This window comes from Cavia porcellus, unplaced genomic scaffold (genome assembly GCF_034190915.1).
Source record: "Cavia porcellus strain 051 isolate PalLab524CR breed Dunkin Hartley unplaced genomic scaffold, mCavPor4.1 scaffold_32, whole genome shotgun sequence".
Classification (NCBI taxonomy): Eukaryota; Metazoa; Chordata; class Mammalia; order Rodentia; family Caviidae; genus Cavia; species Cavia porcellus.
Genome location: NW_026947515.1, coordinates 17433498 through 17456475, shown reverse-complemented (window position 1 = coordinate 17456475; position 22978 = coordinate 17433498). Strand labels below are relative to the sequence as shown.

General features: G+C 40.6%; 1 protein-coding gene across 12 annotated transcripts in view; it reads left to right on the top strand.

Annotated features, from left to right (window-relative positions):
* Positions 1–22490, top strand: part of Tanc2 (tetratricopeptide repeat, ankyrin repeat and coiled-coil containing 2) — a 463309-nt gene extending 440819 nt beyond the window's left edge. For 10 of the 12 annotated variants that reach the window (XM_063242113.1, XM_063242108.1, XM_063242111.1 and 7 more), the window contains 8 exons: positions 308–431; positions 6186–6361; positions 6672–6804; positions 7344–7373; positions 8188–8279; positions 10567–10713; positions 13165–13265; positions 14905–22490. In XM_063242113.1, coding sequence (XP_063098183.1) covers positions 308–431; positions 6186–6361; positions 6672–6804; positions 7344–7373; positions 8188–8279; positions 10567–10713; positions 13165–13265; positions 14905–16879 — 2778 coding nt within the window. In that variant the 3' untranslated portion in view covers positions 16880–22490. The remainder of the gene's footprint in view (positions 1–307; positions 432–6185; positions 6362–6671; positions 6805–7343; positions 7374–8187; positions 8280–10566; positions 10714–13164; positions 13266–14904) is intronic. The other 2 variants (XM_063242114.1, XM_063242107.1) reach the window with 1 other exon arrangement.
* Positions 22491–22978: the final 488 nt, after the last annotated feature.

The following is a 22978-nucleotide window of genomic DNA, read 5'->3' as shown; positions in this document are numbered from 1 at the left end:
ATTGGAGCTTCCATTATGATGTTTAACTGTATTTTTGGCTTTCTTTTTTTTTTTCTTCTTTCTTTCTTTTTTTTTTCTTAGCAGCGCATGCAGATGTTCAGAGATGAATCCTTCTCACTTGCTATCTCTAAGATAACTAGAGACTACTAGTGTCCACATAATACTAGTACCATACTTACAAGAAATTGTTAAAGAGCTACTTACAGAGGTGCCTCCCCTGTACAGCAGGAGTACCTGCACCTATACTAGAATGTCTTTTCAGCAGATTTTCTTGAGCTAATTGGTCCCTATTTCTCTCCACTTTCAGATTGTTGATCTTCTACTCACCCATGGAGCTGATGTTAACATGGCAGATAAGCAAGGCCGCACTCCCCTGATGATGGCTGCTTCTGAAGGCCATCTAGGAACCGTTGACTTTCTACTTGCACAAGGTCAGTTCTTGTATACAAGATCTAGACAACCAGTGCCCAGAATTACCTGCTGAAATCCTGATTTACAGTAGTAGACACCAGGAGATGTTAAGAATGGATATTACTTATCTGGTTGATTAGAAACTGAAAAGTTCCTCCTGTCCTCTTATGTACAGTAAAATCCTTCCAGTTCTGAGATTTTCTATTCCTTATGTCCTGAGGGATTTAAATCAAGTTACCATGTTCTGAATTCTTTTAATCAGGTTAGCAATCTTCAAATTTTAACTTTTTTAATGTACATTCAATGATTGTTCATCTTTCAGGGGTCATATTTTGACTTTCTCAATTCTTTGGTAAATCTGCACAACTCATATTTTTCTGGAATCCAGAGAAAGCAAATGAGAGTTAAGATACCTGCTAACAGTGGGCCTTTATTTGGAAAATGAGGATATTGTTATGAGGCCATTATACATTATAGTAAGTTCCTTTGGATGCTTACCAACATCCACAAATTCATTGAATGAGAAGTAAGTTAAAGAAGTTGGTGTTATATGAACCTGATGAACTTTCTCCTGTAGAGATCCTCTCTCATAGAGCATTTAAGGCTCCTGTCCACTGCTATTACTTTAGTCACTTGTATAAAACAGTAACTAATTATATCAAGAATCAACAAATGCGATTATTTAAAATTTTAAAACTTCTGGACAGCAAAGGAAACAACTGCCAGAGTGAAGAAAAACCTAAAGAACAAGAAAAAAATGTTTCCCACTACTTCTCAGATAACTAATACCTAGAACATATAAAGAATTTTTTTAAAAAATCAGACTCCCCCCAAAAAATAAAAGACCCAGTCAAAACAAGGGCAACTGAAATGAGTAGATACTTATCAGAAGTATAAGTGATCAATAAATACGTGGAAAAATATGCAAAAAAGTTTTAATGCAAATTAATACAACATTGAGATTCCATCTCACTCCAAAAAGAATGGCTATCATCAATAAATCTAACAATAAGTTCAGGAGTGGTATCACATGACTATAATGTCAGGAGGCTGAAGCAAGAGGACCAACATAATTGTGAGGTGAGCTTAAGCTACATAATAAATTTAAGACCAGCCTAAGTTCAAGATATAGCAAGACTTTGTCTCAAAAAATGCAAGAAATAAAAAAGAAGGAAAGAAGTCAAACAACAGCTAATAGTGGAAATGTTGTAGGGGAAAAGATACCCTTCTGCACTGCAGGAAGGAGTGTGAACTAGTATAACCACTATAGAAATCAGTATGGAAAGAAAATTAGAAATTCCATTCAACTCAGCCATTTCTTTAGCTTTTAGAAGAGTTAAAAAACATCATACTTGTCCTGAAAGATTTGAAAGTGGAAAAAAAAAAAAAAACATCATACTGCAGTTACACATCAATACCCATGTTTATAGCAGCACAACTCATAGTAGCTAAGTTTTGTAAATGGCCTGTCTATCCATCAACAGATGAATGCATCAAATATGATATTTATACACGATGGAATATTATGCTGCATAAAGAAGGATAAATTTGAGTCCTTTGTGAGAAAATGGATGCATCTTAAGACTGTAATTTTAAGTAAAATAAATCACACACATGAATTTGAGTATTGCATAGCTCACATGAGAAACCCAAAGTATAAGTAATTTAAAGACCAAAATAAAAGATAGACAATAGGAAACAGGTCCTTTGCAAATGAGAAGAGGATCTACAGGTAAAGGAGAAGAAAGGAAAATAAAAAGAACTAAGATAAGTTATGTACATATATCTACTTCCCCAACACAATGAATGTAATCATTATGCACTACAAATGTGTGCAAGAGTAAAACAAAAACAATAATTGTTGACATTACACCTCCACAGACCTCCATAGTATAAACAAAGCTTGTCACTGGTGACATCAGAGTGCCATCTAGTGGAGCCTTAGCTTTTGCATGAAGCTGGAGGTAACAAAGTGACTAAAGTCATACTGACTTTATTCTAATTTTCCTCCAATATGGTAAATAGGACTTCAACATCAAATGAGCACGTAAAATTTCCTTCAGGGAAAATATCCCAAAAAACTATGCCCAAGCCTAAACAACTGACAAAGTTGAACTAGGAAGAGGATTAGTTTCTTCTAAAATGTCGAGCCCATTTGGAAACTTAATAGATCCTTCACAGAATATCTGTTTCCTTAACATCAGTCTGAAGGGTGGTGAGACACACAGTTGCTCTGCCAGTATACAAAGTGACTCTTGCCTACCCAGTGCAAGCTACAGAGCAACTCTGGTTTCATGATACCTATCCTCATTTGTTTTGGGAAAGGGTGAGACACCGTAGATAAAGGGAGGGAACGTGTCTAGATTCTCAAGAATATGTGTATCAAGTAGGAGTGTTCAGGACAAACCATTTCCACTGGAGAAATGTGAGTCCTCTTCAGCTGCCGATACCATTTAGATAGCTACAGTGTCTGCCATAGGCCAGGAAAAACTCTTTAGGCACCAATTCCAGAGATTCGTTGTTCCTTTGTACTGAAAACACTCTGGTATTTGCACTGGTTCATTTTTTTTTTCATACTTCGTGAGAAGCTTTCACTAATTCAACAAAATCTGTAAGTATTTATTTAGCCTACAGTATTTGTAGAACACTATGGTAGAAAATATACATGATTTTTTAGTTAATTTGAACCCTCACAGGATCTATAATATGGCAAAGAAGAGATAAAACAAAAGTAAATACCTTAAAAGACAGACAGTAGAGTACTAAGTGTGTGCCATGAAGAATAAACTTGAGTCATTTGTGGAAAAATGGTTGGCCCTTGAGAAACTAATGTTAAGTGAAATAAATCAGATAGTGTATGTCTTCTTTGTTGTTGTTGTTGTTGTTTTTATGTGAGAAACTCAAAGTATACATAAAGAGCAAAATAAAAACTGGATGATGGGAAATAGGGAACTGGTCTTTTACAAATAGAATAAAAAATGAAAGGGGAGAGAAAAGAGAAAGGAAAGGAAAGTAAAAAGAATTAAGATGTTATATATATGTACCAACTCTCCATGGTGAATATAATCATGTACAGAAAACTTGTACTAATAAAAATTTTTGAAAGAAATTATTAAACTAAATAGATTTAAAAGGCAGACAATCATGTGTTCAAAATAAAGGTAGTTGACTTAGAATTGGATAGACTTTGACATTCGGATAGAAGTGTTCTATATTTAAGAAGTGTAAATAATGTAGATAAAAGGTCAAAGAGAATGACAGCATAGAATAACTTTGAGGAAATAGGCAAGTTGGCTAGCATATGAGGCCTGTTGGAAAGTAAACCTGGAAGAGTATGTGAAAAAATGGAAAATGACCAGTTTAAAAGAATTGGAACTTCAACCAGGTACACACATGTGTAATCCCAGCACTTGGGAGGCTGAGATAGGAAGATCACCATGAGTTCTAGGCCAGAACATAGTGAGTCTCAAAACCAAAAAATAAAAATAAAAAATGGACTTAACTCTGCAAAAAGTAGAGTAGGTCTTTAAAGGCAGAGATGGGGCTGGAGATGTAACTGGGTGGTAAGAGTGCTTGCACAGCACCCACCAGACCTCAGGATTTTAAAACAGGAGTTCAGAGTTGTGCTTTTTTAAAATGAAAAAAAAAAAAATCACTGGCAACAGTATGAATAGTAAACCTGATGACTAAAAATGGAACCAAGATATCCATTAGGATTAGAATAAATGATACATTGTAATAGAATAGATAATATATAATGAAGTCCTAATACAGGGCAGTTGCCATCAAAGTAGAAAAAAGAACCAAGTGCAAGAAATATTTTGGACAAAAAGGCTAATTTATATGTAGGAAATAAGATGGATAAAAAGGTTGACAGTTACTCCAAAGTTGTAAAGTGGATGTTATATTTTCAGATGTATGAAAATTCATTTCATTAACTACATAGAAAATAAAAAGAAGATTACAAATCAAATTTTGAAAGCATTGAACATACTTTGAATTTGCGTCATATGTATATCCTTTTAAATTCCAACTTCCCTTATCATTGGAAAATTATATACATTTAATACCTTCTGTCCTTTGGCTTTTTCTGTCCAGGGAGACCGTCCAAAGAATTTGTAGGTATTACAGATAAGAAAGCCCCTTAGATTCTCTCCTATATTCATATACATTCCATATTAAAATCATGGTTTTCTGGATATAGTAGTGCACACCTGTAATCCCAGCACTCGGGAGGCTGAGGGAGTAGGATCTCTTATGAGTTCAAGGCCAGCCTGCACTACATGACGTCTCCAAAAACAAATAAATAAATAAACAAAGTCAGTGTTTTTAAGTTGTAAGCTAAATCATTATGAGAAAGGCTTTCATGAGGGCAAGAGGTATTATTCCTTTTAGCTTTTCATCCTACCATGAAAAGCCACATATTGGCTTTGACCTCTAGGGATACAAAGGTGAAAGATCAGATGATCCTGAGCCTGGCTGGGTGGGTCCTAAATTGAACTGACATCTGAATATTTGTGTGGGGGTTTTTGTTGTTGTTGTTTTGCTTTTGGGTTTTTTTTTTTTTTTTTTTTTTTTTTTTTTTTTTTTGGTGGGGGGGAGCGAGTTGGAACCAGGGATTGAACTCACTGCTTTGTGCTTGCCAGGCAGGCGCTTATGCTGCTGAGCTTAAATCCCTGGCTCTGACATCTGAATTTTGTCCAGCTTACCAATTATCCCGGAAAGTTTTCTGTGAGCATTAAGTTGATCTCTAGTTAGTAAGTATGACATGCCATTGTCTTAGCTATAACTGTCAAGGAAATGATAGGCTCCTTGCCATCAAGGAGCTTGCAATCTAGGCACAAGAATCAAACACACACTGAACTTAGACTGCTTACAGAACAGTGTTTCACGTATGCTGGATCCTTACAGATGAAACAAGAATTGTTGACCAGAAGCAGATGTAAAATATAAAAGGTATGTAGAGGACAGGAATAGCGTTATTGAATAAGATTGACTAGTTTAAGTAAACTCTGAATTTCTTATTTTTAAATTGACAAATTAAAATTGGCAAATACTATTTTACTCTGTTTCTGTGAGCTAGACTTTTTTTTTCCAGTACTGAGGATTGAACCAGGAGTATTCTACCACTGCAAGCCCTGTTTTTTTGTGGGAGAGAGAAACTGACCTGGTACTATCCACAATGATAAACAGGTACTGGGCTCCTATTTTATGAGAATCTCTCAAGTGTACATTATTATAAATAGAAGACTTCCACTCAGTTCAGAAAACATTTGTTAAGAATTGATTATATACAAGTGGGAGTACATAAAAACAAGTAACAGAATATGTTACACAGGTTCAAGATGAAGTGACTGTGAACTGGAAAAAGCTCTTGGAGACATGGGAATTTGAGATAATTCCTGACAAATGGGTAAAAATGAGGCAAGTCATGGAAAAAGAAAAGGTATTCTACATATGGGAGTAATACAACCAAAAGTGAGGATTCAAGAACATTTATGGGAGATTCTAGAGGCATCAAGCACATCTATTTGGCCAAAGTAGACGATTCTCACAGAAGAGTGATGAAACTTAATGGCTACTAAAGTTAAGATTTGTGGAAGAAATCAACTATCCGGGACAACTGGACTCTATTGGCAGTTTATAGGATCAATTTTTTACAATGGAGATATCCAGAAACAAAAGATATTCTTTGATAGGACATGTACTTTGAGGACTACACCTCCATCATGAATTTTCATGTTCTTAGTTCTGTGTTAACACTTGCTTTATAGGTGCCTCTATTGCTCTAATGGACAAGGAAGGATTGACAGCACTCAGCTGGGCTTGTCTGAAGGGTCATCTTTCAGTTGTACGCTCACTGGTAGATAATGGAGCTGCCACAGACCACGCTGACAAGAATGGCCGTACTCCACTGGACCTGGCGGCTTTCTATGGTGATGCTGAGGTGGTGAGTACTCTTACACAACTAAGGACTGTAGGGACAGAGGCACTTTTCCCTCCCAGTAGTCGCTGGGGTTGAAAGGTGAAGTTGTATTTTAATGATTCCTGGTAGAGTTCTCAGAGCTATACTTGCTAGAGAATAAAAATACGCAAAACATTATTAAAGAGCAAGGATATAGCTGTGGCTTGAAATCTCAGAGCTATGCAGCCTACCTAAGACCAGCAGCTACATAAAGGGCAGGCATCAACCAGCTCCCTCAATGAAGCAATGCTGAGCAGTTGCACCTCTTAACTGTTCTGCTTGATCCATGTTGTAGGTCCAGTTCCTGGTGGATCATGGGGCCATGATCGAGCACGTTGACTACAGTGGAATGCGCCCTTTGGATAGGGCAGTAGGGTGCCGGAACACGTCTGTTGTTGTCACTCTCCTGAAGAAAGGAGCTAAAATAGGTAGGAGAAAAAAGGTGGTGTTGGCCATCTGTGCCCAGGGGCCAGACTGGTCCAGTGGTCTAACTACCCAGGGTGTTTTAGTGTGGTTGTGTATAGTTCCCTCTACCCTAGTCCAATTATTACCCAAGTGGACAAAAAGACTTCTGGTCCAGAGAGCACCTTCTGAGCCATGGTCTGTAGCACTTTGCATCCAGGTTCTCTGCCATGCCCCTTGTAGCCTTAGCCAGGAGGCTGCACTAAACTTAAACATACCTCAGTACTGCCTCTGTACCTGCCCCACAGTGTGAGCATCCTGGATCCCTGCAGTGCCATGAGCCTTTGCTTTCCCTTGCTCTGAATGTGCTTCAGATTCTCAAGTCCCTGCTGCCTCTGTCCCAGCTGCTCCCCCACCCCACAGACCTATAGACAAGGGTTGGCTGATGTGCTGGCTTTTTTGCTGCCTGCCTCTCACTGCTGCTTTTTCCTTCTTTTTTTTTTTTCACCTTCATCCATTTTTTTTTTCCTCTCCTACAACTTTTTGTTTTCTCCTTTCTTTGAAGGTTGTCAGACGTTACCGAGTCGCCCACGAGGTATATTTCACCGCTGTCAGCATCAGGCGTGGTCTGATGGCTTGGTCAGCTTTGCCTTCTCCTTTTAATTTTAGCCTGCATGAGTTCCCTACACCTCTAATCTTTTAATTTACTTCACCTTAAAAGAAGATTTTTTTAATGACTGTTGTAGAGAATAACTTGAACTTTTGATAACTAACCCTGAAAAGCTTAGTTAATAAATAAGCCCTCTGTAAACTAATCACTTAACCTTTTCTTTCTTTTGTGGCTAAAGTAGTCCTTAGTATTGTTGGTTTGTTTTACTTCTGTTTGACATTCAAAGTATACTCCTGGTTCAAAGTGAATCTCCCGGAGTCTAATTTGGTACTTACAAATTAAGGAAGCCTTTAAATTATTTACTGGTTTCCCTTCTGCAAAATACATGTTTAAAAATTAAAAGTCTAACATCTGGGAGTTTTGATTCCCAAGTCAAAAATAAATTACTTTTTTCAAATCCTTAGTGACCTTTAATAAAACCTTTTCTCCCAATTTCTTGATGTAAAATAATTCCACACTACACTATCATGTCCCCGCACGCAACACAAAGGCTCTGCTGTCTTCCTGTGGTGCAAACTTGTACAATTCAGATATTCTTATTTTAAGGTGAATACAAACACAACATAGCTTCTTAGCAGTGGGAGTCACTAAAATACTCCCAGGTCTAAAAGATGAGGTAATTATTGTGGAGCAAGTTGTTCTCTCAGCAGAAATTCCCCCAGGATGTTTTTTTCACCTAGCTTCCTCCACCCTTACATTGTATGAGTTTTTTACCCATCATGCATCCTGTACACTACAGGTCCAGCCACATGGGCGATGGCCACCTCCAAACCAGACATCATGATCATCCTGCTGAGCAAGCTGATGGAAGAGGGGGACATGTTTTATAAGGTGAGGGCAGGAGGAACATTTTCTTTAAAAAGTCATATTTTCTATATGTAGAATCTTCTAAATCTTGATAGTTATCACCCTGTAGCTAGAGAAAAAGGAAGAATGCCATTCCTCAGTGATTGGTTCCAACATTGAAGATCCTAGGATTTTGCCTTCCCAGTAAGAGTAAACTATAAGCCGAGAGTAGTGGAACATAACTGTAAGCCTAGAACTTGGGAGGCTGACACAGGAAGATCATCATGTGTTTCAGGCCAGCGTAAGCTACATAATGAGTTCAAGACCAGCCTAGACTACACAGTGAGACCCTGTCTCAAAAAAACAGAGTGACCTACATATCTATGCAACTCATTAATCTAAGCCCTAGGTTTATCTGACATTACAGGTGGTAGCATGAGTTTTACATGAAAGCTATTAAATGGAAATTTACAAGACAAGTAAAAATAAAATACTGTGATCTAGCTATTTCCAATCTATTGAGTATAGCTTTCATATTTAATATATACATAGGGTTTAAAATAATTAAATGTGATATATCAGTATCCTTAAATAAGATAATGAAACCAAGAGAAATAGTACTTACAAGATTTGCTTAAAATCACTAAACTGAACGACAACCAAAAAAAGGTGTAGAGTCATTTTGCACTTATAATTCAAGCTGAAATTTCTATACCCTAACACAAATGTGTCTCATAGAACGTTCCTTAAGAACATTCCATATCAAAGTCATCTTGTGATGTTTAGATTAGCTGGATCATCTTCTCCTGAAGGTGACCTGCAAATCCAACCCAGTCTTTAAAATAGTAAGCATCCCTGAGATAGTCCCAGGTCCAAAAGGTAAAGAATAATTGTGAAGCATGTTATCCCTACCATATGTCAGAAGTATACATGTTCTTGGGCTCAGAATTCTATTTCCTGAATACTCTTTGAGAGTGAAGGCTAACCTAGGACTCTCAGCAAGTTTATGCTCCGACCCAAACTTTATTTTGTGTTACTTCAAAGAATGTCCTTGTTTCTCTAGATGTCATATTTATAGAAATTAAAATGGCATTGCTTTAAAAAGTCTCAATTCTTGATGATAGCATGACTTCTGGTATTCCAAGGCAGAGAGTCCAACCTAATGAAAATAGGTAGAGCTATTGTTGCCACCAGAATTCTATTCTGGAAGACTCCAGTTTTCTCGTAGTAAAAGATGCTGCAGGGAAAATAAAAGATTCCAACCTGGGCAGTTGGAGCAGTACAGATGGAATACAGTACATAAAGGCAGGAGTTGCTTTCTGTATCTTTCTGGACTCAAAGATTTTCAGATACAAAATGGAAGAAAAGCTCAAGGCCCCTCTGGCCAGACCCTTAACTTGGTGATAGATTTACTTCATCTTCAAAGATCTCTTTTACAAAGGCAGGTAAAATTACAAAATCTTTTTTTGTGGTGGGTATAATATTAAGGATTAAACCCAAGACTTTTACACTAAGCTATGTCCTCAGCCTGGTGTTTTTTACTTGGTTATGTTTTTGTTTTGTTTTATTTTTGAGATGTTCTCACTAAATTGCCCAAGCTGGGCTTGCAGTCCTCTTGCCTCAGCCTCCCAGATAAAATCACAAACTCTGAGCTTCACTTCTCTACTACTATGTATTCTATTCCCTTGCTCCCTTCTTTTCTTTTTGGGAAATTGGTTGACATTATTTTCCACCATGAGATTAGGGAAGCAGCACCTGAGCCACTTTAGCTGTCATACTCTTCATAAAGAAGAGAGTGAGCTCTTCTGGAAGGTAGAATAGTAAACCATCAGACAGGAAAAGACTCTCCAAACAAATCAGCAACCAAGGTAGAAGCAGTGACCATGGAGTACATAGAGACAGCAGCTCAAGAAAAAGCAACTTTGAAATGAGCAAAATCAGCCCTTTGAAATCAAGTTAGGAATGGGGTCCAGGGCATTCCATTTGCCAAGGCTTTGTTTCTCTCTGGCTTGTAACTTGAGTGCCTGTTTCAAACTTTTGTTTGCTACCAAGAGAGTTACCTTTAGAAAACACTGGACCTGGGCTGGGGATATGGCTCAGTAGTACAGCATTTGTCTATAACATGTGTGAGGCCCTGGGTTTGATCCCCAGCATGACCAAGGGAAAATAGAAATAAAACTAAGAAAATATCAGACCTTCTGTTCTCACCATCAAGGGTATGTGGTAGGCTAAACCTTTAGTAACAACTGCTGAGAGCAGCAAGGGAAGAGACAAAACTTCCTCAGCTGCTTAGCAGACCAACAGTATGCTTTTCCATCTTGTATCCCTTTAGAAAGGTAAAGTAAAGGAAGCTGCCCAACGCTACCAGTATGCTCTGAAGAAATTCCCTAGAGAAGGGTTTGGTGAGGACTTGAAAACCTTCCGGGAACTAAAGGTGTCTCTCCTCCTCAACCTTTCTCGGTGTCGCCGGAAAATGAATGTAAGTCTCTCTTCATCTCAACTCTTCTCTAGTTCTGCAAATTGAAAGTTCATGTCACCCATTAGCGTGTACCAGATCCCTCAAATCCTCTGGCCCCATTTGGAACTTGGTTGTCCTTCACAGAGCACTGACATTTGCAATTTGAAAGAAGTCAAATCTAACTATATTGCATTTCTCAAGCTGTAGAAAAGTCAATGTTGTCAACACTTTGTAGCATTCTGAATTTTCATAATTTCCAGTGAAAGTAATTGGAATGCCATCATCCCCATCCCTGTTCCTATCCTACCAAATCAGTGTTTTAGTCCTTGGGAAAATGTGAGAGCAGTGGTCTCTAGAACTCCAGCTACAATTAATTAGGGATTTTAGTCATTGCCCTTCTTTCTAATATATGCCCCACCTCATTTAAGGAAGGGTAGAGAAGAGGGCTCTGAACCATCAACTAAAAGGATTAGTTTCTACAGCTATTCTTGAAATTTTGATTCCTTATCTTTTCATTCCAGCATGCCATGTCTCTTCTTGCCCTGGAAGGACCCTTAGAACTCTTCTTGACCTTTATCTCTCTGTGTACTTGACCTTGGTCCTTCTCACCTGCCTTGTAGATAAGGTGTCCTAAGCCACTACTTCTTTAATCCACAAAGAATCCTAAGCCAAGAAACCTCTATTACATTCTAAGCTAAGACCATGTGAGGAATTGCTGATATCCATCAGGCTTTTATATCACAGTTCCTTGGGAGGTAGAAATAATTCCCAGTTTGGTTGATAAAGAACTCAGCAATACAAAAGCAATGTTTCAGCTGACCAGGAATCTGCATCAGTTCCAGGAAGATTATGAATATGACCTTTATATCATCAATCCAGGCCCAAAAACCTAACAGTGAAGATAGCCTTGAGATGGACTTGGCTAGTCTCAGAAGACACAGTTATGGCCTTCAGAGGCAGACTTGTGGCTGGGTGCTGAGAGGACTGGGGACATGAAAAACATCTCTTTTTCAGGGTGGTATCTCTGGTGAAGGCAGAAGGTGGTTCTGCCTGAGTATTTTCCTGTGAAACAGAAACGAAAGTCCTAAGAATCAGTCTCCTATAGTTCCAGCTAGTGAGAATAAGGCAAAGCTCAGAAGTTGCTGCTAGCCTGCTTACTTCTGTCACTATCAAATAATCTGTGCCTTAAAGGTACTTTCATTATCCCAAAAGTAATCATTATACAAAAAGAAGAAATAAAGGATGAGATGGGAAACAGTAAGGTTAGAAGATGGCCCATGTAAACTGGAATATTTTCATTCTAACACTAATTTTGTATAAAAAGCTAGGAAATTACTTATCACAGGCCAGCACTATCACAAGTCTGTCAGCTTCTATAGTAATTTTCCCATTAGTGTTCTTTTAATTTACCTATCTTCTAGGCCCTTTATTCTGTCTAAAACTTTGTTTTCTGCCCCAGAAGTTGTGAATATAAGCAGTGGCTACAGTGCTGTACTGTGGTTTGACATTAAATAAGAGAAAAACCTTCCCCATTAGCTTAGCATTTAAAGGGATCTTAAAGACAAGGACTTCCCTATGCCTCCAGCATTTCCCCAAACTGCTGTTCCCAGGGGGCATCAGAGTGGGAGTAGATAGCTCTAAGAACATGTTCCTCTAGAGGACTTTTAAGAATAGGACAGACCCCTCCTCCACAGCCAATATCCTCTATTTTGTTGTTGTTATTGTTGTTTCCTAAGTAAGAAATCAGGTAGTGGAAAACATAAGCCTGTCTGAAATGGAAAATACAATTTATTAAGTATCTACTACATGCCAGGCACTATGTATAGCACTTAATGCTTTATCATGCTTAATCCTACCTCTGAAGAAGACATGGTCAAGAAAATACACAGCATACTATAGTTCTTAAGCTACAGAATTGAGGCCAAATCTGTCTACACCATCTAGTCTCTGTGGTCAATGCAGTCATCTTTACTCAGAGGCCCTCCTCATGGATTCTATATGACATACTCTCCATCATGCCTTAGGAAGCCAAAGCCTAGTGGGCACAACAGGAAGCCACAGGGGTAGGCCGAGGGTTCCCATGAGGTGGCACTGTCTGTAGGCTTACATTATACATGCGTGTGAAATGAGAGTTCAGGTTTCCAGCTTCAGTTTCTTCACTGTAAAAGGTTGATGTTTGGCTTCTGAGCTAAAAAGAATTTTCTGATAAGACAGAAAGATGCCAAATTAAGTGTTGTACTACTGTGGGTAGATAAAGTCCACTGATCAGTCATAGGGCCACTTAGGGCAAAGGCAGAAGAAAACTTTCAGTCTGTGTGCCGCATGGCCAGAGCCATGTTAGGCATGTCCCAAATTCCAAGTGTTCCATCCATAAATGTCAAAGAAATGTTACATATAATTTGTCTTATTCCCAAGTTGTGTTGTTTTTTATATCTCTTCAATGACTCATTTGCACACCTATTGTAATGACAGGATTTTGGAATGGCGGAGGAATTTGCTACTAAGGCCCTGGAGCTGAAACCGAAATCTTATGAAGCTTACTATGCAAGAGCAAGGGCAAAACGCAGCAGCAGGTGAGGAGAGAGAGAGAGGGTGAAAAGCAAGAGACCTCTTTTCTGAAAATCTGGCCAAGGCAATGTAGGCCACCCCTGGGGCATATGTACCTGAATGTGTTTTTCCTTGAGGCCCAGGCTTTGGAGATGGCTCCTGTAGCATAGCACTCAGCTCAAGATCAGCAAATCTTTTGGGCTGTGGAGCCCAAGCCAAGAGCAATTTACTTTGGGAGAAAAGTAAAGTAGATAATGGCACCTTCTTCCATAAAACAAACCTCTGCCATGTTGCAGCCACTTTTCAACCCAAAACAGATAGCATAAAAACACACTGATGACTTAAGGAGATCACTTAAGCAAAATATCCCACTGGCCCTTTTAAAGGAAAAGCAGAGTGGGTCACCTACCATCACAGGCTGCTCTCTTTTCTTATAGGCATATGGGGACTCTGAATTCTTTAGTCTTTCTTTTGGAACTCTCCTCAAGTCTGGTGGCATCAACCCCCCTCCTCCATGTGAGCCACCACCACCACCACCACCACCACCACCACCACCACCACCACACACACACACACACACACACACACACACACACACACACCTGTTGACAGGACTGAAGGAACCCAAGAGAAATATTATCCACATTCCTTGTGCCCTCTGTTGTAGTTTAGCTTCTGAATAGGAAAGCCTCCTGAAAGACCTAGAACCTGCCATCAATTTCTTTGGGTAATTTGTCACTACCCTTGATGTCTTCCAACCCAGCACCCTACCTTCTCTCAAATTCTGCTTGAAAAAGAATTGCTTTGGGTTCATTGCTATTACCAGGGAGATATAGCCATGAATATCAAACCCAGACTGAAGCTAGTGATGATGGAAACAGTGATATTAGTCTTCACCACCTGAGATGAACAAGTATTTACAGAAACTTAGCTATTAAGTTCTTCCTCTCTGGATTGTTCCTTTCTCACAAGACCAATTGCCCATTTTCCAGGCAGTACTAATAGAGAGAATTGGAATGTCTCTGACAGTTCATTTCCTCATTTTGAAATTAGAATCTCCTTGGGGTGAGCTCAGCCCTGACCTGCGTTGCCTGGTCAGCAAGCCTAACACCTGCCCACTCTGACCTAGTGCAAAGAAACACAGCAGTGGAGTGGGGTGAGGGACAGAAAGAGCAAAGGACAGGGTTCTTGCCTAAGATGAAAAGTCCAAAAATTTACATCCAAAATATTAAGAATATGAAGAAAATTTCCTGCTGGATCCGTGAGATTTTTAAATATTATAATTACTACTTTATTCCTAAGCTGCTTGACAGTGACACTGTAAATGACAACCCCACCCAACCCTTATACTGCCTAATATGCATTTGGGCACTGAGAATCTTCCCGAAGTGCCTGACTGGACCGACACAGTGGAGACTTTTTCTCTGCTAACCCCAGAGAGGCAAGAAGGAAGATAAAAGATAAAAGGGCTAATGAATCATTCTGGACTCTTCTAGAATGACAGCACACTTATTTCTTTCCTTACAAATTAAACTAAATCAAGACACCTCAGTTTCCCACAAGTGCCGACACAGTTCCCTGAAATAGTGACCAGGCTTACAGCTCTTGGTGATTCCTATTGATTCAGAGTAATTCCAGTTCCTGTGTTTGCATTTTGTCAAGCAGACAGTTTGCAGCAGCCTTAGAGGACCTGAATGAGGCCATCAAGCTATGTCCAAACAACCGTGAGATCCAGAGACTCCTGATGAGAGTGGAAGAAGAGTGCAGACAGATGCAGCAGCAACAGCAGCAGCAGCCACCACCACAGCCACCTCCACAGCAGCAACCTCAGCAGCAGCTACCAGAAGAGACAGAAGCTGAACCACAGCATGAAGATATATACTCTGTACAAGATGTATTTGAAGAGGAATATCTGGAACAGGATGTTGAAAATGTTTCCATTGGCCTCCAGACAGAGGCTCGGCCTAGTCAGGGGCTCCCAATAATCCAGAGCCCACCCTCCTCTCCAGCCCATAGGGATTCAGCCTACATCTCTAGCTCACCTCTTGGCTCTCATCAAGTTTTTGACTTCCGGTCCAATAGTTCTGTAGGTTCTCCCACTAGACAAGGATATCAGTCCACCTCACCTGCTCTTTCTCCAACTCACCAGAACTCTCATTACAGGCCTAGTCCACCACATACTTCCCCAGCTCATCAGGGTGGATCTTACCGCTTTAGCCCCCCTCCTGTGGGAGGGCAGAGCAAAGAATACCCAAGCCCTCCCCCTTCCCCTCTTCGTAGAGGTCCTCAGTATCGGGCCAGCCCTCCAGCTGAAAGCATGAGTATTTACAGATCCCAGTCTGGTTCACCTGTGCGCTATCAGCAAGAAGCTAGTGTAAGCCAGCTTCCTGGCAGACCAAAATCTCCATTATCTAAAATGGCCCAGCGTCCTTACCAGATGCCTCAGCTTCCTGTGGCAGTTCCCCAGCCAGGGCTCAGGTTACAGCCTGCTAAGGCCCAGATTGTAAGAAGCAACCAACCGAGCTCAGCAGTTCACTCAAGCACTGTCATCCCCACTGGAGCCTATGGCCAAGTTGCCCATTCAATGGCCAGTAAATACCAGTCTTCACAAGGAGACATGGGAGTAAGTCAGAGCCGGTTGGTTTATCAAGGATCAATTGGGGGAATTGTAGGAGATGGGAGACCTGTGCAGCACGTCCAAGCCAGCCTGAGTGCAGGTGCCATCTGTCAACATGGTGGGTTGACCAAAGAAGATCTTCCACAACGACCTTCCTCAGCTTATCGAGGTGGCATGAGATACAGCCAGACACCACAAATTGGACGCAGCCAGTCAGCATCCTATTACCCAGTATGTCACTCAAAACTAGATTTGGATCGTTCTTCCAGCCAGCTAGGTTCCCCTGATGTGTCACATTTAATCAGAAGACCTATCAGTGTCAACCCTAGTGAAATCAAGCCCCACCCACCAACCCCCAGGCCACTGCTGCACTCACAGAGTGTGGGCCTTCGCTTCTCTCCATCTAGCAATAGCATCTCATCCACCTCCAACCTAACTCCCACCTTCCGGCCTTCTTCCTCAATTCAGCAAATGGAGATCCCACTGAAACCGGCGTATGATAGGTCATGTGATGAGCTGTCACCAGTGTCTCCCACTCAGGGAGGTTACCCCAGTGAGCCTACTCGATCCAGGACCACACCATTCATGGGGATCATAGATAAAACAGCCCGGACTCAACAGTACCCCCACCTTCACCAGCAGAATCGGACCTGGGCTGTGTCATCAGTGGATACCGTACTCAGTCCCACATCTCCAGGCAACCTGCCTCAACCTGAGTCCTTCAGTCCACCATCATCCATCAGCAACATTGCCTTTTATAACAAAACCAACAATGCACAGAATGGCCATTTGCTGGAGGACGATTATTACAGCCCCCATGGGATGTTGGCTAATGGGTCCCGTGGAGACCTCTTGGAAAGAGTCAGCCAGGCCTCCTCTTATCCTGACGTGAAGGTGGCTCGGACCCTACCGGTGGCTCAGGCATACCAGGACAACCTGTACAGGCAGTTGTCCCGGGACTCTCGACAAGGGCAGACATCCCCTATCAAACCAAAGAGACCATTTGTGGAGTCTAATGTTTAAAAGACATTTGTTGGAGTGAGACCCATATGTTTTCACTGCACATTTTCAGGCTTGGTTTCCACATTGAGGTAGTTCTCTGGCTTAATTTCTTACGTAATTTATGTGTGGTGTTCAGAGGTGGCAGCCCACATGCTGAAATCCTTTGCATGCAGCCAACTGGGAAGCTGGCCTACAGAAAGCCAGGACTTCAGTTTTCTCTGGTGTGTGCCCCAGCCACATGTTCTCTCCCTCTTCAGATGCCAACAAGGAGATTTCTGTACTGTGTGCTTTAACCCAGGGAGATCAGAAAACACTGGTCAGCTTTTTCCAGGAGACAATCGCTTTCACTGATGTTCTTGTTGTAGAAATGTCTTCTTTCCTTTTTTAAAAAGTAAGATGTTCTTATTCATTTTCTTGTAGCAACTTTCAAAGAGTGTGATACCCCTATGCCTTTATGTTCTTATCCAGTGTTATCCAAACACCCAGCCCCAGTGCATTCCTGTGCCATGGTCTCCTCCCCAGACTGCCAGCTCCCTGCAGTCACCAGGTCTAAAATGTTCATTTGCGTTATTGCTGGTGTTCCCATTGGGTACAAGAGTCAAGAAAACAGAAGAAATAAGTCTCTTAAAATAGAGAAAAACAATACAATCTAATTATTTAGAGCATCACTACATTGATTTTCCAAGAGGCATTTTTAGGAACCAGCCAGCCCTTTAAGTGTGTCTGACAACCAAGGAAATTCAATGAGAAAGAACCATGAACATTTTTAAAGAATCTACTGAGAATTATTCTTAGGTTTTTAACCAGCAATGAACCACTAAAAGCTGCTGATTTTCCAAGGGTAGGGAAGGGAGAGAAAGAAAGAGAAGGGGAGAAGGAGGAAGGGAGAGGGACAGACAGAGGTTCTGGATTCTCAGCAAAATGCTGCGGACCATCTCTTCTAATTTTTAGGTCCTGAAACATCACTGAGCATCAGATTCCACAACAAGCTATTCCTGAGGGTTGTCTGACATAATAATCATGTTTGTTACATTTTCACTGAGAGCCATGTTCTGTTTTACTGACCTTCTGTTTTCCAACCCAGATGGTGTTGAGAAGAAATTGGTTCTTCAAAAAGCTTACTGGATTCCCAGGGCTTCCACTCAAGGCCATTGCATTCCATGCCAGTTGTCTCATTCACTACTAGAAGAATAATTTTCTAGGGACATTTAAAGAGGTGATATTACAATATCAGACATAGCAAAAAAAAGTGTTTTGGGGTGAAGACCCTTTGAGCTCTGTTTTCTAACCCTGGGAGGGGGCATGAAACACACAACTAATTTCCTCTCCAGTCATCCTCTACACATCTTCTAGGTCTTGTGCTTGTTTGGTAACCTAACTTGTAAGCAACTGAGGCCACTATGAAATGGACAGTAAGAACATGCGTAACACAGCCTCCACATGGTCCTATCACTGGCTGCGCATCAGCCCTTAAAACTGAACAGCTCAGCCCAACAAACTAAACAGCTAAAATTAACAGAGAATTAGCTCCCTATTGTTAGGGAAATGATTCTGCTCTGTTAGTAAAAGGGCTACAGAAAAGGCTCTTTCCTGAATAAAATCTAGTTGTGACCAGACTCATTTGTAGAAGTATACTCTGAAAAGATCATTAAGACATGGGAAGCATAAAGCTGAGTTCAGAAACATTTCTTTACTAACCTAAATTCTGTCAAGTAGATGGACTGCCTCAGCCCCTGGCCTAAAACAGCTAACCCCACACTCATCTCTCTGTGCTAGAAGCAAACAACTGGGGCATGGGCAGACGCATAAGCACCGCTTCTACTCAGCTAGACCAGATGGGCCTCTACCTGCCTGTCTTTCTCTATGTCCCACATCAGGAAGAGGAAGTGTGGGCTGAGATGTAGCTCCATATACAGTATTTGCCTAACATGTAAGGCTGCAGTGCTCCCAGGTACAGGCTGATCCCATAGCTTCACACTTATTTTTTCTTCCCCTTTGCTGAGGAGTGAACCTGAAGCCTCTCAGTTGTCTTTTTGGCCAGGTCTCAGACCTATTTGTCTCTGCAATTTTGTCCCATTTAGACCACCTATCAGTGGGGAACTGCTACATTTTGAAGAATTTCTCACCCTATTAGAAAAATGCCCCTGCCTATTTGGAATGCTACACATACCACTCAAACTTACCTTTCGTGGTACATGGGTAATTCATACGGTTTTACAAACACACTGCATCTTCTAAGGCTGCTTTTTCAGTTTTCCAAGACAAATGAGGGGTTTAAGGACATGTCCTATTGGGCAAAATATCTGCATGCAAAAATGCAGGATTTTTTTAGCCATGTAAGAGGGAGTGAATATCACTACTGGGGCCCATTGTTTTTGTAGACATAAAAAGGAATTTATTAGGGCAGAAAATGAGGTTCTTAGAAGCTAACTGTGCCCTTTTTCGCTACTTCACTGCCATGGAATGATCTTTGTACTGTATTTTAGAGATGCTCCTTCCTCAACAATAGATATTTGCTGAATCAGTGTCTGGGTTCAGGTGGGAGGAAATTTTTCAAATGAAGCTGGTTAGTTCACTTGCCCAATTCACATCACTCTGAAATGGAGCTAGAGGTAACTTTAGCTTATAGGTTTCTTACCAGATCACATTTCCTTTGCCCAGAATTCTTGCACTAATGGGTTTCCATCACATCATGTCTATAAATGGGTGCACTTTACTGTTTGAATTTGTAAGTCTCATAAATACTGGATATTTAAGTGTGAGTAGTGTCTTCCTTAGGAGTTAGCAGAATCACTTTTGTCTTTCAGTGTATTTTTTCAAGAAAAACAAGGAAAAGAAAGAAATCAAGCAGTGAATCACAGCATTTATAGCACAAGAAGTAACTATTGTATATAAGCATCAAAAATATTTAAGAATTTTTAAGCAAAAAAAAAAAATCTTTGCAGTGATTTTAAAGTGCTTTTCCAGCAATTTTCTTAGGGACTCCTGAGACATGGTTACTTTATTTACTGGATCAGTAAGGCACAGAATCAACAATTAAAAATAAATGTTTATTTACAAAGTAAAGGAAAAACCTATGTAACATGAGAATTTGGCAAGGACAAAATGGAGACCATTTTGTATCTGCTGTTGTAGCTGTCTGGGTTGCAGGTGTGCACTATTAAAAGTCCCAAGTTAATAGAGCACAAACCCTTCTTGTTCCTCTCCCATGGACCCTCTTTTTAGATGTGTTTAAATTTAAACGTGATGGCTCAGGAAAATTCCACTAATTAGAATCATGTACAGTACCCAGGTTGTTGTCCAGATTTACAAGTTTGCTAATTTTAGTTAGGCCTGGATTATTACTTTTCCTAAATTACTATAAACTAGAGAAAGGTGTTCTTGGTCCTTATATTGTATAGTAGTTTATGAACCCCTCCTAAATATTGGTATTTTTGTATTCCAGAGATATTCCCAATAGAAAAATTAAAAGTTAATCAGTATCTAATTTAATAATCGTATTTTTCCTTAGATTTTAGTCATTAACAGTGGGATACGTGGATGTCACTTGTGCTTCACCATGCTTTACCACTAGGTGTCACTGTGGCTCTGCACTACACTTGCTTGAAAAGCAAAAGAAAGGCAGCCTTCTCAAGGAGCTGCTTCCAGGGCAGCAAATAGGCCATAGACTGAGGTTTAGGAAGAAGGGAAAGGCCTAGAAGGGTCTTCATGCGTCTATGCCAGTTGTAGCAAGACAGATTAAACACTACCTGCTTTGGAATTTCAGCCAGGAATAGGCTGGAAGAAGCCTGAGTAGCTATAGATGGCTGGATGTGGAGAGGACCCTCCCCCTCCTTCCCCATGAACATCCAACTTTTCAGCCTCCAACTTTTATAACTCCAGAAATATCACAGCTGGGTAGTTTGACTCAAAGATAGTTATTTTTCTACTGCAAAATGCCATGGACAAAACCAGTTGCTCACTGAATCTTTGCCACAAAATGGAGCAGGCGCCCCAAGCAGGCAAGACATGCCTGCCCATACCGTTTCTTATCTCAGTGCTCAGCAGCTTCATTCACCCTTCCTCTCTGTCCTTGGGCTGCCACTTCTCAAGAAACCGACCTGCAAAGGCAACCTGCTGCTGCCTCCACACCAAGGGCCATGCTTCACTGGGCGGTGTGGCTTCTCTTCTTCCTCTAGATATTCCAGATTGACCATCTACCATGACTAACAACAATGAACAAAGGGCTTAGGGGTAAGAGCTACCTACAAAGACGTGTCATGGAAACCTTCACCATGCAATGCCTTGAATTCAGCTCTGGCTGCTCCCAAGAAAAGGTGGCTGGCTGGGGGCCTGGACAAAAGCACAATGGGGCTGGTGGAGCCACTGTGCAGAGCTACTTGAATAATCACTGGGTCTTCATCAACTCCTTTTGTAATACAGACCACTCAAGGGCTGAAGTGTTGGTAACCTTCATTTCGGTGTCCAATGCCTCACAGCAGCTGAGCCACCCTGAGATGCTCGTGGCCACATGTGGGCCACAGTCAGAGCTTTGAAAGTCAGTACCAAATGAATGCATAATTGGACACCAAAAATCAAGTGTTACTTTCATGTTTCCCTATCATCTCATTTCTTCCTGCTGACTCTGTGATTCCTACACTAAACTGACCAGTCAGGTTGTTGCTGGATGCATATAGACCAGCATTGCTCTCATTTTTTCAGATAGACTTATTCTGTGGAAAGGAAGTGGCTTAGCTGCTTTGATTTTGTAGCATTTGGTGGCTGAATTTTCTTTTGCTAATCACTAACCAGAAAATCTGGCTAGGAGGTCTCAACTCACTCCCTTAGGTCCCCAGGACTAGATAGAGAATTATTCTGGAAAATTCAGTACTTGAATGTACCTGCCTTATTGTGTACCACTTTTTGGGGGGTGGGGGATTAGAAACGCCAGCCCAGATCTCCACATCATTTGTGGGTTGTTTTGGAAATCCTGAAACTTCAGTTCCTGTTCGTGTTTTGTTGTCATTGCTATTGTTATTTTTTACCTTTGGCTGATTCCTGCTGAATGGGGCCAGTTCCTTGTCAGGCTCAGGGCAGGTGCCATTCTCAGGCATGGCCTCCTTTCCATCTAGCACAGCATCTATGTCTCTGTTCTGTCTCCTCCAAATCCAAGATGATTTTAATTAGTACAGACATGTACAGTCTAATTAAAGTGATTTGTACTAATATGATTTTGATTCTTCCTCTTTGCTGTCCTTTCAAGACACTTGCTGGAAAAAGCTTTAATGCACTTAGTTTTCATTTAGGTTTTCTATAACTCAGATGTAAAAGACTTTCTCTGTACAGTATATTATCCAATGCATGTTTGTTCTCTATCCTGATATATTGAACACCACACAGTTGTGAACTCGTGCAGTGGGGATACCCCACACTCAGCGGAGGCCTCCAGCCCCGTGTATAAGGAAGACATTTTCCTTTGCTGTATTTGCTTGAGCAGTTTTATTGTCTGTACATGTGAGCTGTGTGAGATAGATGTGAAAAGTTCAAATGAATGCATTTTCCTGCCCCATGTATACAGAGCGTCATCTGTACAATGAACTGTATGTATGAAAGCAAATGTACTTATTTATAAATGGTTAACACTTGGAAAGAACTGGCATTGTGGTGCTTTTCTCCTTCCATTATGCTTTCTCCATGAAGCTGACATCTAGACTCACCCTCTTGAGTGAAGGTACACCATAGTACTGAGGGTACCACCCACCAAGGAAGAATCTGGTGGGTTAACCACTGACTAGTCCAAATTATTTAAATACAGGATGATCAAAAATTGCATAATAGGAAATATTTAACAATGAAAATTTTTTCAAATTTATTCAGTACAAGAATTGACTGGTTGAAATGACCCTGCTTGAATGACCCTAGAGATAGTACCTACACAGACATGCTGCCCAGGTGACTCTGGAGGTAAACTGTTAAATGAGTAAGGCTAAAGCCAAAGTCATGGTAATTCAGTTGGTCTGTTGTGGGATATTTAGAGTCACTCCTTGCATCTATTCTCCTCTGAGTTGGATAGTGCAATAGGCATTTGAGGGATCTGTGAGAACAAAAAATAATTCTAGGGACCTTTCAGCAAAGATTTTT